Source organism: Protopterus annectens, chromosome 12.part0 (assembly GCF_019279795.1).
Source record: "Protopterus annectens isolate FY-2018-M chromosome 12.part0, PAN1.0, whole genome shotgun sequence".
NCBI lineage: Eukaryota > Metazoa > Chordata > Ceratodontiformes > Protopteridae > Protopterus > Protopterus annectens.
Genome location: NC_056746.1, coordinates 191403583 through 191430120, shown reverse-complemented (window position 1 = coordinate 191430120; position 26538 = coordinate 191403583). Strand labels below are relative to the sequence as shown.

The following is a 26538-nucleotide window of genomic DNA, read 5'->3' as shown; positions in this document are numbered from 1 at the left end:
CTTAACTTTTCCTTTACTGTATGATACAGAAGAGAAATATCCATATGTGTGCATGTTATATTGCACTTGTTTTATCACCTCAATTGCAAACCTGCTAGGGTAGTCACTGATAATACAAAACAGTATGCAAAGCAAACAATAAATTACAAGTTAAAAGCTCATAGAAATTCTTAACCATCCATTTTTCTGATAACTCACTTTATTCTTTATAGGGCTGTGGTGTGGGAACACCAAAGCCTATATTGTAGTGCACTAAGAATGTGAGTTTTTGTTGTTGTTTGCCTGTATATTGCTTTAATTTCTGCTATGCTGCATGACTTCACCCTTGTTTGAGTAGGGTTATGCAATATTACTCAGCTTTTCCTGGCTGAAATATGTTCACTGGAAGTGACTACATTTGTGATCCCTCCTACACCAAGAAAGTCCCTAATTTAACTAATTTATAGCTAATACTGAGACTTGTATTGTTACCAGTATTTTGAAAGTTTAGAATTGTTTTAGCAAGTTTTCTCTTGTGAGAAAATGGGATTATGTTATATTTTGAGCTATTACTTGATGGAAATGAGCTAGCATTGTGAGTTTTTATTGGTTGTTGGTTGACTGTGCATTGTTTTAAATTCTGCTGCCTTGCAATCTGTTTAATCCTGCTTGTTGCTTAATCTGTTTGTAAGCTGTTACTTATTTATCTAATTTCATTGACGCAACCTTGGTTATCATGACCTCTTGCACTTCATACCCTTGTACCTATTGACCAATCTTCTAATTATATATATTCATAAGTAAGTACTAGGTTAGCTGTCCTTGTGGGCCATTTTAAACCAGCCAATTTCCATTTTTGTGTGGAAATAATCACATATGGTTATAGATTGGCCTTTTCCATCCCATTGTTGATAGTTACACATTACCCCTAACAGGAGCAGTCTTAGGTCAACTGACTCCCTAGGCAAAAGGGCTCCACGGCACCCCCATCCTGGTCTACCTACACCAAATTAATAATGGAAAAGCGCCCCTACCAGAGCGGCATCCTAGGCGGCCACCTAGTTGGCCTATGCCTAAGGCTGGCTATGACCCCTAATAGGAATGATTTGGATCATGCCATGGATAATTTAGTGGGACACATGCATGGGATAAAGCATTTAGGAGCTACATCTGTCCATTAGTAGCACAGAGACAGTCCTGGCATAACTTTTCTGTTTCCCATATATTGGTGCACTTCTCCTAGACCTAGACTCAAATGGATGTCCAACAGACATTCTTCTATTGCCAAGTAAAATGAAAAGTGAACTACTCCAAACAATTAACACAAAAACAAATGAACCATGGTAAAACATCACCACTCCAGCCACTTTATTAACAATTCCAATCCATAAAAGACTAAGCGCTTTCACCCAGTGAATCCAGGGCTTCTTCAGAGTCTTCAACTCTTCTATTGTCGTTCAAAGCATTTGGTGTTCTTAGACAGCAGGGATGGCTTTAGGTGAAATGGTACTCTAGCAGAAGGCTCCTAGGTGCCCCCCCCCACTGCTGCACTCCACACAATCCCCCAATGCCATACCCCAGATCATCCACATTTTTGTCCTTTTCTCACATTTTGACTTAATAACCAGCTTTTTCCTGCATCCTTTCAATGCACCCTAACTGGGCCAGACTGCAAAAACTATGGGGAAATAATTCAATCAAGCTGTGGGTTTGGGGTGACACTAGGCTCCCAGAAGCCATATGGCTTCTAAATGTTTGTAAGTTCATTTTTCCCCAAACCTTTGATCCAGTGATGACTTGAAAAAAAATATGACTATGGAAAGAAATTCAGTCTTACTCTTCAACTTTGCTTTTTCCAGCACACCCTAAATAGCCAAGAATACATTGTAAGTAATAACCCAGGAACAGATAATCAAATTAAGCCAGCATCTGGGGGCCACTGAGCACCCAGAAGCCATGGGATTATATATGCTGTGAGATGCATATTAGAGTTGTTTCCTTATCTTTTGATCCAATAATGGCCCAAACAAAAATAAGTTAAGCCTTATATGTATTTCTCTGGTGTAAGACTGTGATGAAGACTTAATGGCCACAGTCATATTTCAAGTAGGTGCTGTCAAATATGTGTACAGAACACCTCCTCACTCCTTCCCTGAAAAACAGACACTTTTGTTTAGTAACACTCTATCAGACAAGGACAAAACTGAATGAACAAACAGAATAATAACATATTTCAAATTCTTGCTGTCAGATAACAGCATGCCTCCTTACCCCTACCCTGTATATGTGCCTAATGTTTGAGTATGAGGAAAATTAAAAAAAAAATAATGATCACAGTAATATATTCCAACTTATTGCTCCTAAACAGTGCACTGCCCATAGGCAAACTATAGTCATCTTCTGTGCATATCTCTGAGGTTTGTGTGTTAAATTGAAGAAATGATGACCACACTATGTACAGCCCCCACATAAGCTAACGCAACACCCCATGCACACATATCAGAGATTTGATTGTAAGAAAAATGAAAGTAGTAATTATCAAATCTTCCCCAGCTCCCCAAAAGCTATGGTGACTTTCTATGCACACCTCTGGGCAGACCTGGTTTTAGATGAAATGAGGTTTATGGTAGAGACTACAACTAAGTGCCTGTCAAAATCCAAGGAGCTCTGATGGTCTGTCTGTTCTTTGATGAATTTTATGCCTTATTTTTGAAACATCTCTTACTGTTTAGGACATTTTTTATGTGTGTATGTACGTATGTACCTGGTCAGCTGAGCATTAGCCTTACATCTTCCCTTGACATGGTGTCAGTATAACAGGAATCAGTCTTCACTAACCAATGATGTACTGAATAAGAGTTAAAATCAAATGCAAAGAAATATAGTGTTGTATTTGGCAAAACCTCTAGTATCCATCTTACACCATAGCTTGCATCTCACTCCAAACAAGCAGAGATCTTGGCACCTGGGTCAACAACTCCCTCACTTTTGAAAACCAGTTGGCATAGTATTGAGAAAATCCTATTTTGCACAGGTGATATCTAAAAGTACCTCATCCAAGTTGAAAGAAGCTAGAATCTCACAATACTCAGCTCTAATTAGATCAGTTGCAGAGTACAGTGCCCCACTTGCTGATACCTGTCCAAGCACATTCTATCTAGGACTATGCCCTTCTTGATCTCTTACAGCTCCGTAAAACAAACAGCTCCACTAAGGCTTTGAATATCCACTAACATACAAACAAAACATACTGGAGAGGTAGGTTTATTACCCAATGTTTACTCCACCTCATGAAACTGTCCTCGCATGTTAAATAGTGACACACTCTTCAAGACAAACCTTGCTGTCTGGATGTGCATTTTCAAATTCATCCCAGGACTGACTTGCTTTGCCCTCTTTAAAGCAGGGGGTATCATGAGGGTTGTTATCAGCAAGGTGCAAATGGATCCTGAAGTTTGCTAACCCCACTGGTAGTTACATTAATTGGGGCAATACAGGTGAGGCAGCCCCCTGTATGGGGGTGGGCAAGCTTTGCCTTCCATGTAAAATACTTTTGGCAAAAACGGTTTTGCATTGTAAATCTCACCCACAAAAAAAGGTTTCCATTACATTCATTCAGTGTAGAGTACAGATTGTCCCAGAAAAAAAAAAACACAGCTCCACAGAAATGACATTATTTCATGCACGGAGAAAAAAAATATTCATCTACTTGTACAACTTAAAGCACCACTCACGTTCTACTTTAATCTCTATCAGCTTTGACAGATAAAGACTATGGATAAATAATTACACAAGATTAAAAAAATAAACACACAGATATATGAATAAATACTTTTATTACACTGCAGTTTGTTTTCAGTCTGCAGCATCTACCAAAGTCACAGAGAAAATGTTTCAGTGCAGACAATATAGAGACATTTTGCATGCAAAACAGGAATTTAAATAATATACAGCACAACTGATTTCTTAAAAATAAACAAAATGGTAAAAAAAATGATGCACAGAAATAATGTGAACGCTGTCTCAAAAAACATGAGTTACACATTCCTCCAATTTGGAGTTAGAACCGGTTTATCAACACAATGTTCATTGATAACAGTACATGAGCTGCCAAAAACAGTTTTACTCCCCAGGTGGTCATTTTATTAAAATGAAAATTTATCACAACTGTAAGGACACCTTGTCTGAACTATTATTCATTCATTTCCAAATTTGACCCATCTGGGGAGGCTCGAATCTCAAGAAGTTGTCAGTTAAATTTACACTTTATGAACATCACCAATGGGGCACCATAAGGCACCAGCATACACAATATATCTTTAGTTTTATATGATAATATACCTGCTTAAAAGGAAGCTTATCACTGACAAACTGGTCATAAACGTTTTTGTTCCATAGGAAATAACTTAACCAGTAATAATAATAATAATAATTACAAAGGAAAGAAAAACTAAACTGTCAGTAAAGTCCTGGTTGTTTTCATTTTGCTCTGTTCTAATGGGACCCTAAGCAAGTTTTTCTGCATTCAAAGCAGTTCTGACAACAAAAGGTGTGCTTCATTCAGGAAACGGTGCAGCTGTTGGTCTTCTTCATGGGTGGTCGGGAGTCCTGTTCCTTGGGGATGGTTTCCCTTCTTCTGCGCAAAGCTGGGCTCAGTCTGCTAGGTAAGTTGACCTGCTGCAGCAGCTCCTTAAAGAGGGCCACTACCTGCTTGTTGGTTTTTGCCGAGGTCTCTAGGTAGATGTTGTTCCAGTCCAGCTCCACCGTTGACATCACGTCCTCGGACATGCTTTGCGCACCATCAGCAGCATCAGCCTTGTTGCCTACAACCACGATTGGGGTGTCCTTGCCATCTTTGAGCTCCAAAATCTCATCCCGAAGCCTCTTTACTTCCTCAAACGAGTCCGGGTCATTCAAAGAGTAGACAAGAGCGAAGGCATCACCGTTGCGAATGCAAAGCTTCCTCATTGCTGGGAAGGAGTAGCTACCACTCGTGTCCATAACCTCGATTTTGATCTTCATGCTGCCCACTTCGTACTCAAGGATGTGTAGTTCTTCCACAGTTCTTTTGTATTTGGACTCGAACTGGTCGTGCAGGAACCGGTGGACGAGGGCAGTCTTGCCCACTCCCGCTGCTCCGAAGAAGACAAGACGGACATTAGCCTTTTCTTTCACCGTCAAGGACATATTGCAAGCCGTGCACAGGAACTAATGCAACTTGTATAGAGTGCACTTTGGGAAGTCTTCTTCAACCAGAGAGCACAAAGTAAGGAAAAGCTCCTTGCACCTTCAACAAAGTTCAAGCTATTTAACAATGAAGAAAGTACAAAGCTCCTTTTGCTGTATTGCTTCTGCTAAGGAAAAAAATAGCAGACGTCTTATTTTGCTCTCTCAACTGACCAAGTGCTGCAAATCTAATAGCAAGCTTTACGTAATTGCTTTAAATGAAATTAAATGCAACAAACTTCCAAAGAACAAGTCTTTACAGCAAGTAAGCGCTACTGAAAAAGCTCGAAAAAGGTCTTATTTATAAAGCGATAAGTAGTACGTCATTAGTCTTCGGCCAATCAGCACTTACTTACTGGGCAGCTCGCGGGAGCACGTTCACAAATACGAGGTATTTTAAGTATTCTGTAATTGACTAGTGTGCGTTTACGTTTAAAACTGATGCTGCTGCTCAACTGTCATCTGATTAAACCGTTTACCTGCTTGTATGTACGCGGCTGAGCTGACAACAGGAATTTAATGTGCAGCACATTTTCGGGTCTGCTAGCCCTGCGATATTAACAACCGGTTCTCAGAAATATTTTATTGTTCTCCCTTTTTTTCAAGTAGAAAATTAAACCGAGAAGTAAGCTACCAAACGCATTTGTAATTTAATAGCTGACATTTTGTCCAACACTTTGAGTTCTGCACTTTCTATCCCACTGTTAAAATCCTTTAAATAATCACAGCAATCGACCAGAAAAAGGAATCGATTATCGGATGCCATGCTTTAGCAATAACATACTTATGATTGGCTAATTACGTTACTGAATAAAATATGTACGGTTAAACTGTTATAACTGAAAAAATAAATGAATTGTGAGACATTAAGGCAGGCTAAATCTAATGACAAATATCGTAGCGCCATGCCTAAGTAATTGAAACCTGCAGTGCGAAGTAAGCGGGCACAATACATTGCATACAAACTTTCACAATGCAGGGACTGCAAGGACAGCAGGCGGGATACCGCTCAGATTTGTGCAGAATGTCCAGATTTTTGCCTCATATATTGATCTGTTCCTTATAAAATGTCGATTTTCTGACAAATTAGTAGCACATCATTAAGGACTGAAGTCAGAAAATAATTACCGACATTTGAGTTTCAGACTTAATGTCATGCAGACAATTCACGTAAATGCACGACTTGTTAGTCTATCAACTTTCTCTAAGTTTGTAAGAGCAATATTTAAAAGTTGTCCCTATTTTTGGGCCGTTGTCCCCCCACCCCCCCATTATTTATGTCTTTGTCCAGATTGCTTGCCCTAACAGGTTGAGAAGTGTGCACGGTTGCTCTAGAGCACGTGCGTAACACTTTTGGTAAGGGCAACATAGCACCAGGGAGAAGGGCAATACATGCATTACCACCTTATTAGTTGTAAAAAATGACTAACAGGGTGGAAGGTGTAATGACATTTTTGTACACGGATGCCGCTGGACATCTACAAGCTCAAGTGGACAGCAGGCAACGGGAGAGAGGCACGCTCGGTTCTTACCTGCAGATATCATGTCTATTTTATGTTCTTTAAATGATGAGCATGTCAACTGCCAATCAGGAAATGCACATTTTTCCAATTTATTGTAAAATATTATGGAGAGGAAAACGCTTCACTGGTGAATGCGAATGCGGCGAATGTTAAGGGGGAGGGGTCATAAATAGTCCCACATAAGCTATGCTGTATATATAATTTATTTATTAAAATCATAGTAATACCGGAATGCACTTCATTACGAGGAACGTTCCACATGGCTTAAAAAGTCAGTGTTCCACACTGAAACGGTCTGTCACACATTAATTGTGAACAATTATTCAGTTGATAATCATAACAAATAGTGCTGAATCATGTTAATTCACCAAAATCACTCTTTATAAGTAGAAAGTAACGCATTTTAACCGTACTGGGAGCTTCCTGGCTGAAGCTGAGAGAAAATATTGAAACATTTTTGTGTTCCATACTTCGTTACTGGAAGGTTGAGAGCTGCGAATTAGAGCATAGTCTGTACTGGACACGTAAACGAAGTAGTCAGAACTTGGAGAGCCTCAATACATTTATTTTTGTCTTGCCGCTAGAGGGCGCTCATAAACAACATTACAGAATGTTAAGAGCATGACAGAAGCTTGTCAAACTGATGTATAAAGTCACCCACAACCCCCTTTCCCCATTTTTGCACAGGGGGGTGGGGTGTCACTTGAAAAGTCACAATCAGCTAGAGTCAAGGTTCACACCGCCAGTGGCTAACCCTGCCGCATAGAATTGTGTATAAATATGTTATTTTTATATCATTTTACATTTGTTAATAAGGGTACTACAGTGATCATAACTGACCGCTTGCAGATTACTGCCCGGAGGAAATAATTCATACAAAAAGTAGGACAGGCAGTAAACCGGACAAAAAACACAGCAGGGGCCGACAAAACCTTAAGTTTATAATGCTCATTTTTTTAAGTTGTTGAATTTTTGTTTTCTCCGAGTAAATCATAACTCTCAATTGTCCAAATTTTCGCAGAATATCCAGTTTTTGCCTTATATTTTTGTTTTGTTCGTCATAAAGTATGTCGTTTTCTGGCAAACCGTTGAGGATTAAATTTACTAAATAAAACTAAATAATGACAGACATTTGCGTTTCAGACTTCCTAAAAAAACATAATAATGGAAAATCAACAACGTTCTAAGTTTATAGAATAAATATTTAAAATCAGTCCCTATTTTTAGGCTCCCCCCCACACATTATTTCTGGCTTTGCCCAGATTTCTTACACTAAGCGGTTCAGAGGTATGCCCAGTACCTTTTCTTTGCACAGAAAATGCAGCCGCTAAGACACATCCTAAGCATATTTTTGTGGCACAGTGATTACAACCCGACACACAGAAAAAGACAAATCAGTTAAGTGCTACTATAGCGCAATGGCCAGACCTATTGATCACTGCTGCAGTTGCCTCAGGTATACGGGATATATCATGCCAAGGATATAACATCCGGTCAGCTTCCAAGCTTCAGGGCATCTTCCACATGCACAAGCTGTCAGGCTCCAACTGAACTGACTGAAAGACAAGTTTGGCTGTGAAGCCATTCAGACCTTTCCTAACAACAGGGCGACAGAGGCTGAACCCTGCAAGGGCAATGCTAGGAGCAGCAAAAATAAAATGTCCACACTCTGGCATAAAGAACACATAAAAAAAAAAAACAAACAAACGAAAAAACAAAAACAAAGGGAAATGGAGGGACAGAGTGGCTACTAGTAGTGATCATTTGAATGTTTAACTTACAGAACTGTACCATGTTAATTGTATTGATCACTGCTGCAGTAGCCTTAGCTATATGGGTAGATCATTTTAGCTAACTGTATTTCAGAGGTGGAAGGAGAAGGGTCCAGGAGCCCCTAGGGAATGGTCCTAACATTGATTTGAACCTAGAGAAGGAATCAAGCTTACAGGGTTTTGTAAAACTATGCACAGAGGACCAAGTAGCAGCTTCTAGAATACTTGTAGAATCCAACTCTTTCCAAAGAGCCACAGATGAAACCAAGGCCCTGGTAGAGTGGGCCTTGCCCATGCATGGGATAGTTTTGATACAGTGAGTATAACAAAATATAGTAGCCTTTTACAGCCATTGGTCTGTTTTGACATAGGTTGCTCTTTCTTCGTATCTTCACAAAAAATGAACAATTGATTCAAAGAAGTGAAATATTTAGTTCTGTCAAGATAGACTTGAGTTGTCCACGAACATCCAAGGTATGGAGTATCCTTTCTCCTTCATTTTTAGTTTCAGGAAAGAAAACAGTGAGATAGTTTGGCTTAAAGTAAATAAGGATACCACTTTAGGCATAAAAGAAAGATTAGTTCTCAAAATCTTGTCTCTATAGAAAATGAGATAGGGGTGATTCACTGTAAGAGATTGCAACTCAGATATCCTTGCAGAGATCAGAGCAATCAGTAAAACTGTTTTCCAAGTTAAGAACCTCAAGTCAGCCAAATTACCTGGTTCATATGGAGCAAGTGCTAGTTTCCTCTAAAGAAAAATTAAGATCCCTAGAAGGGACAACAGGCTTTCTTAGAAAAATTCCTTTCAAGAGCATTTTGACATGAGACTGCATTGAAAGAGGAGGATCCATGGGTAGACATGCTGAAGTGGCTGGTAAATGAACCTTGACAGAGGAATAAGAAAGGACATAAAAAGGATAGTAGTCAAATATTGTAGAACCAGAGAACAACTAGCCCTAAATGGGTGCTGGTTATAGTATTGGGACCAGCTAGAAAACCTTTCCCATTTGCTAATATATGATTTTCAAGTAGCAGGCTCTCTTGTCTCTATTAGTATCTGCTGCATGTCTTCAGTAAACATGTGCCTTAAAGGAATTAAGACTCTGTCATCCAGACAGTCAACTGAAGTTGACTGATGTCAGGGTGTATCAAACACCCCTGTTCTTATGTGAGTAGATCCATTCTGTGAGGAAACCTGTGGCTATTTCCAAAAGAAGGGAGAACCACAGTTGCCTGAGCCAGAAGGGAGTTACCACAATGATCTTGAAGGATTTCTTCTGAATCTTCATAAGTACCCTGGATATTAATAGAAAGGGTGGAAAAGCATAAAGAAACATTCATGTCCTTCTTGCATGGGGTCCTGGAGCAAAATCTTGCCTGTTGATTGTTCAGAGAAGAGGCAAAGAAGTCTACTTGAGGAACTCCCCACAGATAGATCAAATCTTGGAAGACTCTCCCTGATCTAGTTTCCATTTGTGAGGGTCTGCTGTGGTCCTGCTCAGCTTGTCTGCCACATAGTTTTGTTCTGACAATGTAGGATTCATGTAGAGTGAGAGTGTGCTGTAATGCTGGATCCTAAACTAACAAGGCTAGTCTGCAGAGGGGTTACAACCTGGTTCCCCCTTGCTTGTTGATATACCACATGACTGTGGTATTGTCTGTAACCACTTGAAGAGGTCCCAGGGACCAAACATGGTTCAAAGAGTTGAGTGCCTTGATCAGGGCAAGCATCTCCTTGATATTTATGTACTTGCATCTGTTCTTGGTGTCCCACCCCCCATACTTGTACCCCTACCAAAACTGCTCCCTGAGCAAAGTCTGAGGTGTCTGTGGTGGCTAACTACTTTGGAGCAGGGAGGGAAAAGGGGAGACTTGGATTTAAGGATATCTGTTATCTCCACAAAAAGATTACTCTTCAGACAAACCCCAGCACTGGGATTTGAAAAGATAAAGAGTATTGATGCTGGGACCAAACAGATTTCAGATACCACTGTATCTTTTGTATGTGGAGTTTTGCCAAGAGTAATGTGAGAATCACAGATGCCATGATATCCAAAATCCTGAGCTATTCCCTCTTAGTGACTGAAGTCTGAGTGAAAAACCTTAGAAACAGATCTAAAGATCTCATTTTTCCATAGAAGAAAAGCTCTTTGAACTGAGGTGTCTGGTTGACATCACAGGAACACAATCCTGTGTGAAGGAGTCAAGAAAGACTTTTGAATGTTCTCTTGGAATCCTAACTGTAAGAGACCTCTCACCCAAGAGAAAGATTCTTGACACTTTGGGAAAGACTCTGCAAAGATAAGCAGGCCATCCAGATATGGAAAAATGTGGATACCCTGTAACCTGCAATGTGCTATAACTGGAACTAGACACTTTGTGAACACTCTTGGTACAGTGGATAGTCCAAAGTATAAGGCAGAAAACTGATAATATGATCCAGACACACAAAGCCTTAAGAAACTTCTGAAGTGTGGATGAATGGGGATGTGATGATAAGCATGTTTTAAATCTAATGTTACCAGGAAACTTGAAAGAGAAAGAAGAGATTATAGGTTGTAAAGTGACATCATTTTGAATTTGAGTACTATCATAAACACATTTAGGAAAAAAAGATCCAGATCTTGTCTCCAAGCATTTTCTTTCTTTCTTCCTTTGGCACTAGGAACATCCTTGAATAAAAACTCTTCCCCACTTGGGAAGGAGGAACTGGTTCTATCGCTTATTGGAACAGCATGTGATGAAGGACCAGTGGAAACAAAAGAATCTGATCCAGTGGATGAGGAATGACCCTCTGGAAAGGAAGAATTTTCCCCACTGTCATCTTTAAAACATTTGTCTGAAACCATATGTTTCCAAAAACAAAAATAGAGATTCATACTTTTTGGAAGAAAAAAAATGGGCCAGGGTGGGAAGGAGTCACAAGGTCTCCTGAATAGTCATTAAGACTTGTTGGACTGTCTTTGGTTTTGGGAGGTTCAAGACTACCGTTTGGAACCACCTTGTCATTTCTTCTTAAATGGTTGTTTATCTGTATTTTGTTGAGACTGTTTCTTCTGTTTTTTTTTTTTTTGAAAATTGGATGAGAAATTAGAAAAACCCTTGGAAATTTTGGAAAAGGAGGACTGGCAAATCTTAGAGATTCCCTGGATCAGCTTACCCCTTTTATTTATTTATTTTATTTGTCTTTGTTTACTGGGAAAATCTGATGGTTTACTCTCGTAAGGTCGAAAGGGGCCCCATCGAATGATGGGATCATCGACCCACGTCCGTGAAAATGACAATGTCGAATTCCGATGTTGTCAAAATACGACTCGACATCGACCACGGAATGGGCTTTAACATGGGTCAAGATGGGGGTGAGATTTGTACTTTGACAATGTCGGGTTCGACATTGTCGCCGTTTGGCCTCCGGACTTCGACTGAAGTGGGTTTTACTGTACCCACTTCAACCTTACGATAGTAAACCAAATCCGACTAGGTAATACCCATTTTCAGCGGAGGCTCAGGGAGAAAAGCTCCATTTGGGTACATCGTATTATACTAAGTTCCAGTGAAACAGAGCAATTACATTTCTATTTACATTTATACATGAACAGTAGTTACATTTATATGTTCTAAGATTTTACAGAGGTGGAAGTTATTAAAGAGAAAGCACATATGCAACTTAGTGGATTGTACAGGCAACAGTTATGTATAAAATTGTTTTGTCATTTCAGTAAGAGGTTGAGAATATTATGTTTAAGAAGAGTATTTGGAGAGTATTGTACAGTGAACACAAAGTTTCAGCCTTGTGATGAGCATGTACAGGACCAGAATATGTTGTCTAAGCAGTGATTTAAAACTACTGAGTTTGTTGGAGAGTTTTATTTGCTTAGGGATGCTATTCCAGAGCTTGTCATCTATTATAACGCCTAGAAGTTTACTGTGAGTTGCAGTTTTAATGACAGTATTATTTGCTGATTTTATGGTAAAAGATTGCTTTTGATTTTGGCAACTTTTTGAGGTAAAAGGCATTAGCTTAGTTTTCTTGGGGTTGAGTAGGAGGTTTGATTCTTTGAGCCAGGTTTCTACAGAGGAGATTGATTTTTGGGTAATGCCTTGGAGCTTATTTTGTTGAGGCCACACATATTAGTGTTGAGTCATCTGTATACTGAACTAAATGAGCATGGTGAGTGGAGGTGTGGAGGTCATTAATAAATATATTAAATAGTGAAGGACCCAGGATAGAGCCCTGAGGGACACCCGTAGCAACTGATTGAAAGGATGAGTAGGCTTGCTGCCATTTAATAGCTTGTTGCCTTCCGGACAGGTAGCTAAGGAGCCACAAGTAGGAGTATTGTGAAAGTTCTATTGAGGAGAGTCGAATGAGCAGTTGTTGGTGTGACACAGTATCAAATGCCTTTGACAAGTCTAAGAACATGGTGGTCACAAGCAGACCATTGTTTCTATGTCCGTTTATTATATTGGTAAACTGTAGCAGAGCAGTAGTGATGCTGTGCTTGGGCCTAAAGCCATGTTGTATTTCTGAGAACAGGTTATTTCAGGCTAGGTATTGAATCAGCTGTAAATAGATGCATTTCTCTAAATTTTTTTGATGGGGGGGAGAGAATTGCTATCGGTCTGTAGTTATTAAACTCTGTAGATTTGCCGCCGTTGTGCAGTGGTATGATGTAGGATGTTTTCCACAGTGATGGGATGTATCTTTCTGATATGGACCTATTAATTAATATGGACACAGGGAAGGCTATGACTTCTGCAGTCATTTTTAGGTAGTCTGATGGTAGTTGGCCTATAGCTACAGAAGTAGTCTTCAGTTTAAGGAGCAACTTTCTTACGAGCAAGGTAGGTATTGGTCTAAAACTGAAGAGCTGTGGGTGTCTTTGATTAGACAGGGGTAGAACAAAGGGGACAGAAGAGTTAGTGTCTAAGAGAGATAATATTGATTGTATAAAGTAGGAATTAAACTGTCTGGGGATAGAGTCTGTCATATCTTCTGTTTCTGGAGACGGACTGGTGGCCTTGCCACTGAGGAGTAGTTTATTTAGCGATGACCAAAAAAGTTTTGGTTTGTTTATATGTTTGTCTTGTAGGTTGGTATAGTATGTTTGCCTGTCCTGTTTGACCTAGAGTTTTGCAAGGTTTCTAAGATGTCTAAATTGCTGGAAGGCAGTTTGAGTTTTATATTTATACCAATTTTTCCAGGCTTCATCCCATACTTCAGCAGTAGGGGTGTCAAACACTTAATCTGTATCTAAGGGAGAATTTAAAATCTCATTTTTAACACCTGGACAGTTCTGAGAATGTGGCCATGCAAACCTCTAGTCCCGGAAGTAGCATCAACAAAGTCACACACACTGCAAGCAATAAGTAATCACCAGTGCCATAGAAGAAACAACGTTATTTAAATCATGAAAAGAAATTGAAGATACTGTAAGACATTCCTCATACTTTCACAATTTGTCAGAACAAACTTTAACATATGATCTTGACAATTCGAAACTCTGAAAATCAAAGTTGAAGAAGTACACCCCCCCCCCATGTTTATCAATAATTTTTCCATCCTTATCAAAAAGGGTAGGATTGAGTTAACCAAGTGCTTAGCAGCACTTGGATCATATACAACTGTAGCTGCTGGGTCAGGCTTGGGAATAGTGTATAAAAATAAAAGATGGAGGGACTTATACATCTTAGCTGCCTTTTTAGGGGTAGCTGTCTAACTGTTAGGAAAACTGCAAGCATTAAGCACTCAGAACAGCAGGAACAGATGGAAGTTCTGAAAAATTCTTCTGTAATGACTCTCATGGACTGAGAAACCTCATTGTTCTTCCACACTAAACACTGACGCATTTTAGCACTAGTCTCAGAGAAAGAGACCCCCACAGTGAGCAGTAGTCTCAAAGAAAGAGACCTCCCCCACAGCCCAGAAACTAAGCTCTCTGAGGTTAAAAAATGTATCTGTCCCCACATCTTCCTGTTCAGGTTCAGAATCTTGAATCTCTTGTAGAAAAAGAAGAATTCCTCTTTATTTTACCAAAATTACTTAACAAAAAAGATGAAAAGCCAATGTCCCTTACAAGAGATGGTTGTCCACGCTCTACTTTCCTCTGCCCTTATTTATGCTAGCTTTGGGATCAAGTTGTAGTAAGCAATTTCCATTTTGTACTCACAAACTCTTAGTGCTATCCCCCTTGGACACCTACCACTTAAAAATGGCCACACCTCTTAAAATGTTGCCCCCCCAGAACTTAATAAACGTAAGTAACATTTTTAGCTATTCCCCCTAAAACTACAAACTATGAGGTGGGGTTTCTAAGATAAGGACACTGGAAATCTAAGCTACAAACCATGAGGTAGGGTCCCTAAGATTAGAACACTGAAAATCTAAGTTCCAAACTATGGGGTGGGGTTCCTAAGATAAGGACACTGAAAATGAAAAGCTACAAACTATGAGGTGGGGTCCCTAAGATAAGGACACTGAAAAGCTAAGTTACAAAGTATGAGGTGCGATAAGGTCACTGGAAATCTTTGCTGCAAATTATAAGGTGGAGTTCCCAAGATAGCAGAGAGAATTTGAGCTACAGACTGTATGGTCAGGGCTCTGGGATAAGGACATCAAAAATCTGAACCATGGACTATGACATGGGGGCCCTAAGATTTATAGCATAGATTTTCAGTGTCCTTATCTTAGAAACCTCATCTCATAGTTTGTAACTTAGATTTTCAGTGTCCTTATCTTAGGGACTCTAGCTCATAGTTTGTAGCTTAGATTTTCAGTGTCCTTATCTTAAGGACCCCACCTCTTAGTTTGTAGCTGAGATTTTCTGTATTGTTGTCTTAAGGTCCACACCTGGCAGTCTGTAGCTGATATTTTCAGTTCCTTCATTTTGGGGCCCTCAAAACATACGTTATAGCTCAGTTTTTAATGTCTTTTCCTTAGGGCCCTGACCACTCACTTCATACTCTACAGCTCTTTATCTTCGTACCTTCACCTCCCAATTCACATTTTTGGTGACTGTATGTTTGGGTCCTCACCTCATAGTCTGTAATTCACATGTTTAATGAGCTTATCTTAGGGAATGCACCTCATGGCATGTAGGACTACAACTGAAAATTCTGTCTCAAACAGGCATTATAAGTCATGCATCATGTCAAATAAATGACTTGTGCAGTGCCAGTGATAGAAGATATTATAAGCTGTTGCTTTCTGATACCACATTAAAATTTTAGAATATTTAAAATAAACTACTGTAAACTTAAAGTGATTAACTAGAGTAGTCACTAAATAATGCTGAACCAGTAAAACAGATGGAGTAGAGTTGCATTTTCTAAATAGTCTTTGGTCTTGGTCTTATTAGCAGAATGTTGTTCCGTACAGTGCATTCTGTTACTTCTCAACTATTCTGCCTAACTGCAACAAATCTCTTTAAAAACATCTAAAATCAATTTACGGAGATAAGATATATGTTTCATGACCATAGAAAACAATAGCATATCCATCAGATATCTAACAGTCTCCACCCTAACTGTAGTAATTTCCCATATAGAATAATGCGATATCTCATACACTCCTGTATTATTATAGTGCAGGTGTACTACAAGGATATTTAGTAATTTAAGGTAAAGTACAGTGGGGCACCATCAACACCATGAACATTCAGTCTAAATAATTACTCATTAGAAGCACAGTTGGGGAATAGGGCTGTAACTGCATCTCACCTTAAACTGGACTACACCACAGCTATCCAGGTCAAATGAAAATATGAAAGCAGAAGTAACAATAAATTTAGTTGTAGAGTTATCTCCAGTACCCGTTTGATGGTGACACTGTACATGAGTAAATGATCAGCCATAGGGTCAAAATATATTGAAGACAAAAGACGCATGAATATTTAATGTAGGTAACAGGAGGGGTGTGCATCATGTGAGAATAGTGCGCTGTATCCCGAGGCATCCCTCCTTAGAAAATAATTGTGTACCAGTCAAAGAATGCTAAAAATGAAACAAAGAATCAAGTTAAAGATAGTGTTGCCATTAAAACAACATCTATTAACTAATACAGTTGAAGGCAAGTGAAGTGTTATAAAGCCAAACAGTAACAGCAATTTAGCTAAAGAGACAAAAAGAGCTAATGCACATACTTAATGGCAATGTATAGTATATTTTACTGGCCATAACCTACTGAAGCCAATTTCAGAGTAGCTGAAAACTGTTGCCAAGGGCCAACAAGCATAACCATTAAAATAGATCTGCTCATTCTCAGTTGCCCATGGCTACCAAGAGTTACATGCAAATTTAAGATATTCTCTTCCTTTCTACCAGTAACTATTGGAGTCCCACAGAGATCAATACTTGGACTACATCCCTTCCTAATCTTCATTAATACCCTTCATACCATCACTCATCCAGACAATATAGTTCAATATACCGATGACTCAACTCTAATCTCTGCTGCCCCATTCTTGCCCCAACTCCACTCTGCAGTTGAACTGTGGCTAAAAAACTTACTACGTAATCCTAACAAGACAAAACTGATGCTTCACACCCCAAAATTATACCTTAATCAAAGGCAAGCCTTTAACGTCACATCTGCCAATAATACCAAAATCGAAATAATAACCCAAATCAAGCTTCTAGGCATAATCATAGATGATAAACTCAAGTTCAACCAGCAAATCCATCACTCTGTTAAAAAAACACATCAGAAATTAGTTTGTCTCTACAGGGTAAAGCATGCCTTACAGATACAGCAAGGAAAACCATAGCCTCAGCCTGTTTACTTCCATCCCTACTGTATGCCTCCTCCATCTTTGCCAATGTAAATGGTACACAAATAACAAAATTAGCATCATGCTACAACAAAATAGCAAAGTTTGCTGTCAACGTCCTGTATAGAGTGCATCACTGCCATGCTCTAAAACAAACTGATTGGCTAGAACTTCCCAACCACCTTACCTATGCAGAGCTGATCACTATACTTAAACTCCCCTCCAAGAGATCTTCCCTCTAGTGAACAACTTCTAATTTATACAGAGAGGGCACAAAACTCTGTAGGCAGAGCTATGTACTCATACTGTGTCTCTGGAATGCCATCCCCACACAAGTACATTTAACAGAAAGACTCCAAGACACCAAAACACTCCTCAAACAGCACTGCAACCACTTCTGGCTATGTTCCTGTCTCTCTATCCTTATTAAAATTGTATCATATAGACTCCTCCATCTTTCTGTTGACTTGCGCTATTAAACTTGTACTCACCGCAACCTTACATTTTCCTCGCAATTAGGCCTAGCTTTCTCCCTCACATAAATCTCTCTCTTCTCTCTGTTAATATTGTAATATACCATCCCATCCATCCAACTGTTTACCTGTCCAACAATACCTGGAGTCATACCTCATCTCCTCACTCTACTCCTACCTATCCTCTAACAGGGTGGGAGGTTGGCATAATGGTTAAGGTGTTTACCTTGCAAACACAAAGTGTAGGGTTTGATTCTCACATGGGGTAGTTGGCTAGGCTTAAAATGACCCACAAGGGCAGTTAGCCTAGTAATAATCTATGAACCTATATCTATGAACCTAACACCAAGAAGTTTTTCCAACCACTTTACTAATACGTTAACATAACTTTTTTTTCTCTTTTGCAGTGTTCACATAACACAACTCTAACTCATTCATCCTAACTCCAAACTCTGTTGCATCACTACCTTCATTCAACAATAACTGTCTACACCAATTACAGAAAATTTCTTGCCTTACATCTAACAATAAACCTATTTCATGCAAATATCTTTACTTCTTAAATTACCTAAGGACACTGAACTTCAAAGTCAGACTACTGTAATAAACTCACTGCCTCTTATAAGAAACTGTATAAAAGAAAATTGTAACTTGGAACTTAAAACTAGCCCTCACTGGCAACCTACTATAAAGTACCCATTATCTCTGTAAGAAACTGTATAAAGGGAAACTGTAACATTAATATGTAACTGAAAAATGTACTATGCGCTAGAGGTTTTCTCCCCAGACCTCCATTGAAAAAGGGCATTGCCCAGTTGTACTGTCCCAGTAAACAAACACAAATAAAATAAATAATATATAAATATTTATGAACTATTGCTGGTTTTATGAAGCTACCTTTTCCATGCAAAAGCCACAGTGGAAGGGAAATGAAGGACATTTCAAATTTTGTGTTCCTCTGTACTAATATTTGCATATATGTAGCCATTACAGAGCATTTGGAGCTTATCTCCTCGGGCAAATCAGCGCGACTGTTGTTGTTACCACCAGTTTTTAGTTTCTTTTAATCTGCTGCCCATGTAACTAAAATATATATCAACAGCGCTTAATAATTAGAACACAGGTCTAGGAGAGTTACCCTTGGGGGAAAGGGGTGATCAGAACAGTGATCTCTTCCAATCACTTAAATACAAAATATTCTAGAAGGGCCAGCTATAGTATTGCAAATATCTTGAACTGATTCTTTTAAATTATTCTGAAAAAATGTTCCCACTAAGTCATCAAGCTTTTATAACATATTTTCTGGAATGGACTCTTTTTGTCAGTTACCACATTCTTGAAAGCAGCACAGACTTCTCTGATAGCTGTAAACGAAAGACTTTCAGAAAACTCACAATGCTATTTTAACATTAGTAACACTGATGGTAATGTTTGTAGAAATTAATATAAAAATACTTTTAGTGAGCATTGATTGTGATACAGTGTTTCTTTCAGCTCCTCGCTGCACTGGATTTCCTGTTCTGGGGCTGGGTAAAATGAAATAGTCACCATCAAGACTTTCAGCATTAAAGGAGTAGGTCTTATCCTTTACAGTGCTCTCTTGTAAGAAATCTTCTTCTGATATATGAGGGTTAGTTATTAGTTTTTTATCGTCGTTTTATAGTGAAAATAATGATGGCCTTGGTGATTAGTTTGCCTTGCTTTCTTTGTCTCAACAGTTGTGTTATTTCATTTTATTTTCACCATTAGCGTGTCCACAATAGTATCCAGTAAAATAGATGGAGTAGAGTTGCATTTTCTAAACAGTCTTTGGTCTTGGTCTTATTAGCAGAATGTTGTTCCGTACAGTGCATTCTGTTACTTCTCAAGTATTCTGCCTAACTGCAACAAATCTCTTTAAAAACATCTAAAATCAATTTACGGAGATAAGATATATGTTTCATGACCATAGAAAACAATAGCATATCCATCAGATATCTAACATTCTCCACCCTAACTGTAGTAATTTCCCATATAGAATAATGCGATATCTCATACACTCCTGTATTATTATAGTGCAGGTGTACCACAAGGATATTTAGTAATTTAAGGTAAAGTACAGTGGGGCACCATCAACACCATGAACATTCAGTCTAAATAATTACTCATTAGAAGCACAGTTGGGGACCAGGGGTGTAACTGCATCTCGCCTTAAACTGGACTACCCCACAGCTATCCAGGTCAGTTGAAAATATGAAAGCAGAAGTAACAATAAATTTAGTTGTAGAACTATCTCCAGTACCCATTTGATGGTGACAGTGTACATGAGTAAATGATCAGCCATAGGGTCAAAATATAATGAAGACAAAAGACGCATGAATATTTAATGTAGGTAACAGGAGGGGTGTGCATCATGTGAGAATAGTGCGCTGTATCCCAAGGCGTCCCTCCTTAGAAAATAATTGTGTACCAGTCAAAGAATGCTAAAAATGAAACAAAGACTCAAGTTAAAGATAGTGCTGCCATTAAAATAACATCTATTAACTAATACATTTGAAGGCAAGTGAAGTGTTATAAAGCCAAACAGTAACAGTAATTTAGCTAAAGAGACAAAAAGAGCTAATGCACATACTTAATGGCAATGTATAGTATATTTTACTGGCCAAAACCTACTGAAGCCAATTTCAGAGGTGCTGAAAACTGCTGCCAAGGGCCAACAAGCATAACCATTAAAATAGATCTGCTCATTCTCAGTTGCCCATGGATACCAAGAGTTACATGCACATTTAAGACATTCTCTTCCTTTCTACCAGTAACTACTGGAGTCCCACAGAGATCAATACTTGGACTACATCTCTTCCTAATCTTTATTAATACCCTTCATATCATCACTCATCCAGACAATATAGTTCAATATACCGATGACTCAACTCTAATCTCTGCTGCCCCATTCTTGTCCCAACTCCACTCTGCAGTTGAACTGTGGCTAAAAAACTTACTACGTAATCCTAACAAGACAAACTGATGCTTCACACCCCAAAATTATACCTTAATCAAAGGCAAGCCTTTAACGTCACATCTGCCAATAATACCAAAATCGAAATAGTAACCCAAATCAAGCTTCTAGGCATAATCATAGATGATAAACTCAAGTTCAACCAGCAAATCCATCACTCTGTTAAAAAAACACATCAGAAATTAGTTTGTCTCTACAGGGTAAAGCATGCCTTACAGATACAGCAAGGAAAACCATAGCCTCAGCCTGTTTACTTCCATCCCTACTGTATGCCTCCTCCATCTTTGCCAATGTAAATGGTACACAAATAACAAAATTAGCATCATGCTACAACAAAATAGCAAAGTTTGCTATCAACGTCCTGTATAGAGTGCATCACTGCCATGCTCTAAAACAAACTGATTGGCTAGAACTTCCCAACCACCTTACCTATGCAGAGCTGATCACTATATTTAAACTCCCCTCCAAGAGATCTTCCCTCTAGTGAACAACTTCTAATTTATACAGAGAGGGCACAAAACTCTGTAGGCAGAGCTATGTACTCATACTGTGTCTCTGGAATGCCATCCCCACACAAGTAAAATTAACAGAAAGACTCCAAGACACCAAAACACTCCTCAAACAGCACTGCAACCACTTCTGGCTATGTTCCTGTCTCTCTATCCTTATTAAAATTGTATCATATAGACTCCTCCATCTTTCCATTGTCTTGCGCTAGTAAACTTGTACTCACCGCAACCTTACATTTTCCTCGCAATTAGGCCTAGCTTTCTCCCTCACATAAATCTCTCTTCTCTCTGTTAACATTGTAATATACCATCCCATCCATCCAACTGTTTACCTGTCCAACAATACCTGGAGTCATACCTCATCTCCTCACTCTACTCCTACCTATCCTCTAACAGGGTGGGAGGTTGGCATAATGGTTAAGGTGTTTACCTTGCAAACACAAGGTGTAGGGTTTGATTCTCACATGGGGTAGTTGGCTAGGCTTAAAATGACCCACAAGGGCAGTTAGCCTAGTAATAATCTATGAACCTATATCTATGAACCTAACACCAAGAAGTTTTTCCAACCACTTTACTAATACGTTAACATAACTTTTTTTTCTCTTTTGCAGTGTTCACATAACACAACTCTAACTCATTCATCCTAACTCCAAACTCTGTTGCATCACTACCTTCATTCAACAATAACTGTCTACACCAATTACAGAAAATTTCTTGCCTTACATCTAACAATAAACCTATTTCATGCAAATATCTTTACTTCTTAAATTACCTAAGGACACTGAACCTCAAAGTCAGAATACTGTAATAAACTCACTGCCTCTTATAAGAAACTGTACAAAAGAAAATTGTAACTTGGAACTTAAAACTAGCCCTCACTGGCAACCTACTATAAAGTACCCATTATCTCTGTAAGAAACTGTATAAAGGGAAACTGTAACATTAATATGTAACTGAAAAATGTACTATGCGCTAGAGGTTTTCTCCCCAGACCTCCATTGAAAAAGGGCATTGCCCAGTTGTACTGTCCCAGTAAACAAACACAAATAAAATAAATAATATATAAATATTTATGAACTATTACTGATTTTATGAATCTACCTTTTCCATGCAAAAGCCACAGTGGAAGGGAAATGAAGGACATTTCAAATTTTGTGTTCCTCTGTATTAATATTTGCATATATGTAGCCATTACAGAGCATTTGGAGCTTACCTCCTCGAGCAAATCAGCGCGACTGTTATTGTTACCACCAGTTTTTAGTTTCTTTTAATCTGATGCCCATGGAACTAAAATATATATCAACAGCGCTTAATAATTAGAACACAGGTCTAGGAGAGTTACCCTTGGGGGAAAGGGGTGATCAGAACAGTGATCTCTTCCAATCACTTAAATACGAAATATTCTAGAAGGGCCAGCTATAGTATTGCAAATATCTTGAACTGATTCTTTTAAATTATTCTGAAAAAATGTTCCCACTAAGTCATCAAGCTTTTATAACATCTTTTCTGGAATGACTCTCTTTGTCAGTTACCGCATTCTTGAAAGCAACACAGACTTCACTGATAGCTGCAAACGAAAGACTTTCAGAAAACTCACAATGCTATTTTAACATTAGTAACACTGATGGTAATGTTTGTAGAAATTAATATAAAAATACTTTTAGTGAGCATTGATTTTGATACAGTGTTTCTTTCAGCTCCTCGCTGCACTGGATTTCCTGTTCTGGGGCTGGGTAAAATGAAATAGTCACCATCAAGACTTTCAGAATTAAAGGAGAAGGTCTTATCCTTTACAGTGCTCTCTTGTAAGAAATCTTCTTCTGATATATGAGGGTTAGTTATTAGTTTTTTATCGTCGTTTTATAGTGAAAATAATGATGGCCTTGGTGATTAGTTTGCCTTGCTTTCTTTGTCTCAACAGTTGTGTTATTTCATTTTATTTTCACCATTAGCGTGTCCACAATAGTTTCCAGCAAGTATTTCGGTTATTTGAAAGCTGACATATTAAGGTAAACAATATTTGTAGTGTGTCTTTTTATAATAAACTTTTTTGGTTCTGAAATGAGGCGCATATGATTATTTTTCATTTTAGAACTGTGCAGAATGTAGAAACTCCATAGGCTGACGTGCTCAAACACTAAAACGGGTGATTTAAACACTAAAACTTTAAATGGCTAGTGGCTGTTTGGAGCTCAGCAGGGCATCTGATCATAAAGATGCCACCTTGAAATCCACTTTTTCTTCTTTTTAGTTTCTGCTCATAGTACATCAAAGCACCACTCACTAGGTGTGACAGAGACACTAGTCACCCGTGGTAATACTGTTATATTCTCTCCTTCTTAACAATGAATAATCTTATACAGTGTTGCTGTGTTATCTATAGGCTCTCTATATACTGCTGTGCCTGGTTACTTGTATCAGTACAGCACTTGCTGCCTGGATGTCTCCTTAAAAAGGACTTTTCATTCAGGGTACTTTGCACTGTTATCAAAATTCAGTAAATTAATTATGTCTACTGAGGATTTCCTATAGCTGTTATAAATTGATTGCAGTTGGTACCAAACATTGTAGCAAGCCTTTTGAACACCTGTTATCATAATGCATGTTACAAAGGAATGAACCAGCTGCCAGTCCTTGAGTATATAATGTCTGGGGTTAGGCTTTTCATCTTTAAATTCATTCACTGTTATAATCTGTGATGGACCTTCTGTCAGTACTGAAGTGTTTCCCTGCATATTCTTACAGTCCATGAGCATGGAAGATTCCTCACCTTGGTCTACCTATTCTACAGTAAGGCACTTCCCACCCATCTAGGAATAAGGAAAGACTTTGGACAGCTCCTTTTTTAACCCTTTTTGAATTATGGGAATTGTGGGAACAACATATACCGGGGGAGGAATGAGGTTTAAAAGAAGGCAGGACTTAAATGAGCTATGTAATGTTTGACTGAAAATAATTGGGTAGATTATAAGTGCTGTATAATGTTTGCATCTGGGAGTATGTCAGTATGGTTTGTGATGTAAAATGCTTGCAACTAGGACTGTGCTGGTGTGGTTTGTTTTCATTTATATAAATGCATGATTGCTTATGTCATAAGTGATGGTTTAATGAAGATATTTCTTGATTAAGAAAGGGGCAGGAATTGAATAATTTATGTAAAGTTGCTTAATATAGCAATATATGTGAAGTGTAATGTTTGTTAATCTTAATTTGTTAATACAGTTTGATTACTTTTGCATAAGTGTAAATTTGCCTATGTCACAAGTGATAATTCAATAAAGGTTTTAAAAAAAAGACTCCAGTACACATCTCTTCCAATGCATTAGTTAAGCACTTCCCCACATAGCTCCAATACACCTAAAAGGACATTTCCATGCATATCTCCTCCAATCCACTAGTGTGAGGGACCCTCCCCCAGACTTCCTCTGATCACCAGTGAAAACGTACTAAACATTCCCAGAATATCACCTAAAAATTTGCACCCACTTTATGTGCTCTTCGCACCAGTCCTGTACATTCATGCACCCCCCAAAAATAAGGATCTGATAGACCTTCAAAACATATACAGAGATAGTCTGAAGTTTAATTTTGATATATTTGTGAAGATCTAATGTTCAGATTTCACTTTTTGCATGCTGTTTTAACACCAGCTTACTAATTGTTTTCTAATTTTAAATTAGATTAACTGTGTTTTAAAAAAAAATTGCATGTGTATAATATTTTTCTTTCAGCATAAATAATTCTAAATAATGGGTTAGCAGCCATTGAATATTTGTTTGTTTCATTAGGGACTGGTTTTGATCAAGCCTAGCAGACTGAACTCTTTCTGGACTGCTATTGTCTTCATGATAAAGGACACCGAAAATCAAAAGCTACAAACTATGAGGTGGGGTCCCTAAGATAAGGATGCTGAAACATCTGAACTATACCATGTAGGATCATAAAGGACAGGCAGGTCATAGCAGGGAGACCTGACTAAATGCGGTCTGCTGGAGAAGGTAATGGTAATATACTTCAGTAGTTTGCCAAAAAATCTTATGGATAAAAAAAAAATAGAGAGATATTGAAACAACAATGGAAGATGAGACACTGAAGTCTGAAGGTGCCCAATGTACTACTGGGGAAGATCACAGGAGGCAGAAATAGTGCTGGAGGTTATGACACAAATGGATTACAACTGAGAGGGCATTCAAATGCTGAGGGGCTCAGAGACAAAAGGAAAGTCTGATACTGTAAAGAACTTTGCACTATTGTAACTTGAAATGTAAGATTAATGAACCAAGGGAGACCTGATGTGACTAAAAATAAGCTGGCAAGCATAAACATTTATATCTTGAGAATTAGTGAACTAAAATGGATTGGAATGGGTTATTTGCATGAGATATTCATCAAATATTTTACTATGTGCATTAATATTGCAAATAAATGGAAATGGAGTAGCCTTTATAGTCAACACAAGGGTGTCATGATTAGAGCTTAGTTACAACCCCAAATTGTTAGAATGATCTCAATCAGACTCCAGGACAAGTCATTCAAGTATTAGCATGATAGAAGATTATGTTTTAACTAGAGATGTTGAAGTAGGGAAAGCTGGCTAGTTGTATGAGGATCTGCAGCACCTTCTGGCTATACCTAAATAAATAAATAAACAAACAAATAAACAAACAGGTCCTGAGGATGACTGTGGCTTGGAGAATTTGCTTCAGATTGCAAATTTCTGATCAACATAAATAAAACAGGAAAAACCTCCAGACAAACTAGTGACGCGCTCAACAATATTCCATATGGATATGCATTGTAGGTGAAGAACGGATTTAAGGGATCACATCTGGGAGATAAAGTGCCTGATAAACTATGAACAGAAGTTTGAGAAATTGTCCAGGAGGTATCAACAACATATATCAAATAGAAAAATATTATGAAGGTAAAAATAGCTGTCAGTGGCTTTAGAAAAAGCAGAAGAAAGAAGGATGACAAACAGCAGTGGGTACAGGAAAATACATCAAATTGAATTCTGAGTTCCAAAGAACAGCAATAAGAAATATAAAGGTACATTGAAACAAACTGTGCAAGGAATTAGCAGAAGGTAATACAACATGAAAGGCAAGATATCTCGAAGAAGACTGGCAATATTAAGGAAAACTTCCATATAAAAATGGGTATGATAAAACACAAAGATGGAAAGGACTGGAAGAGGTGACAAAAATAAACAGAACTATATAAGAATGACCCTAACTTCACTGACCCATATGATAGCATGTGCTTTAAATTAGAGCTGTTATGTTGGAAA

At 38.4% G+C, this 26538-nt stretch overlaps 1 protein-coding gene across 1 annotated transcript; it reads right to left on the bottom strand.

Annotated features, from left to right (window-relative positions):
- Nucleotides 1-3798: 3798 nt before the first annotated feature.
- Nucleotides 3799-5465, bottom strand: LOC122816439 (ras-related protein Rap-2c-like). Its single transcript, XM_044089231.1, has one exon. It carries the CDS (start codon nucleotides 5164-5166, stop codon nucleotides 4540-4542), a length of 627 nt encoding a protein of 208 aa, XP_043945166.1. The 5' UTR covers nucleotides 5167-5465; the 3' UTR covers nucleotides 3799-4539.
- Nucleotides 5466-26538: the final 21073 nt, after the last annotated feature.

What these genes read in the sequence shown, in the direction of transcription:
- LOC122816439 (XM_044089231.1), bottom strand. Translation starts at nt 5,166, where the DNA reads ATGTCCTTGACGGTGAAAGAAAAGGCTAATGTCCGTCTTGTCTTCTTC.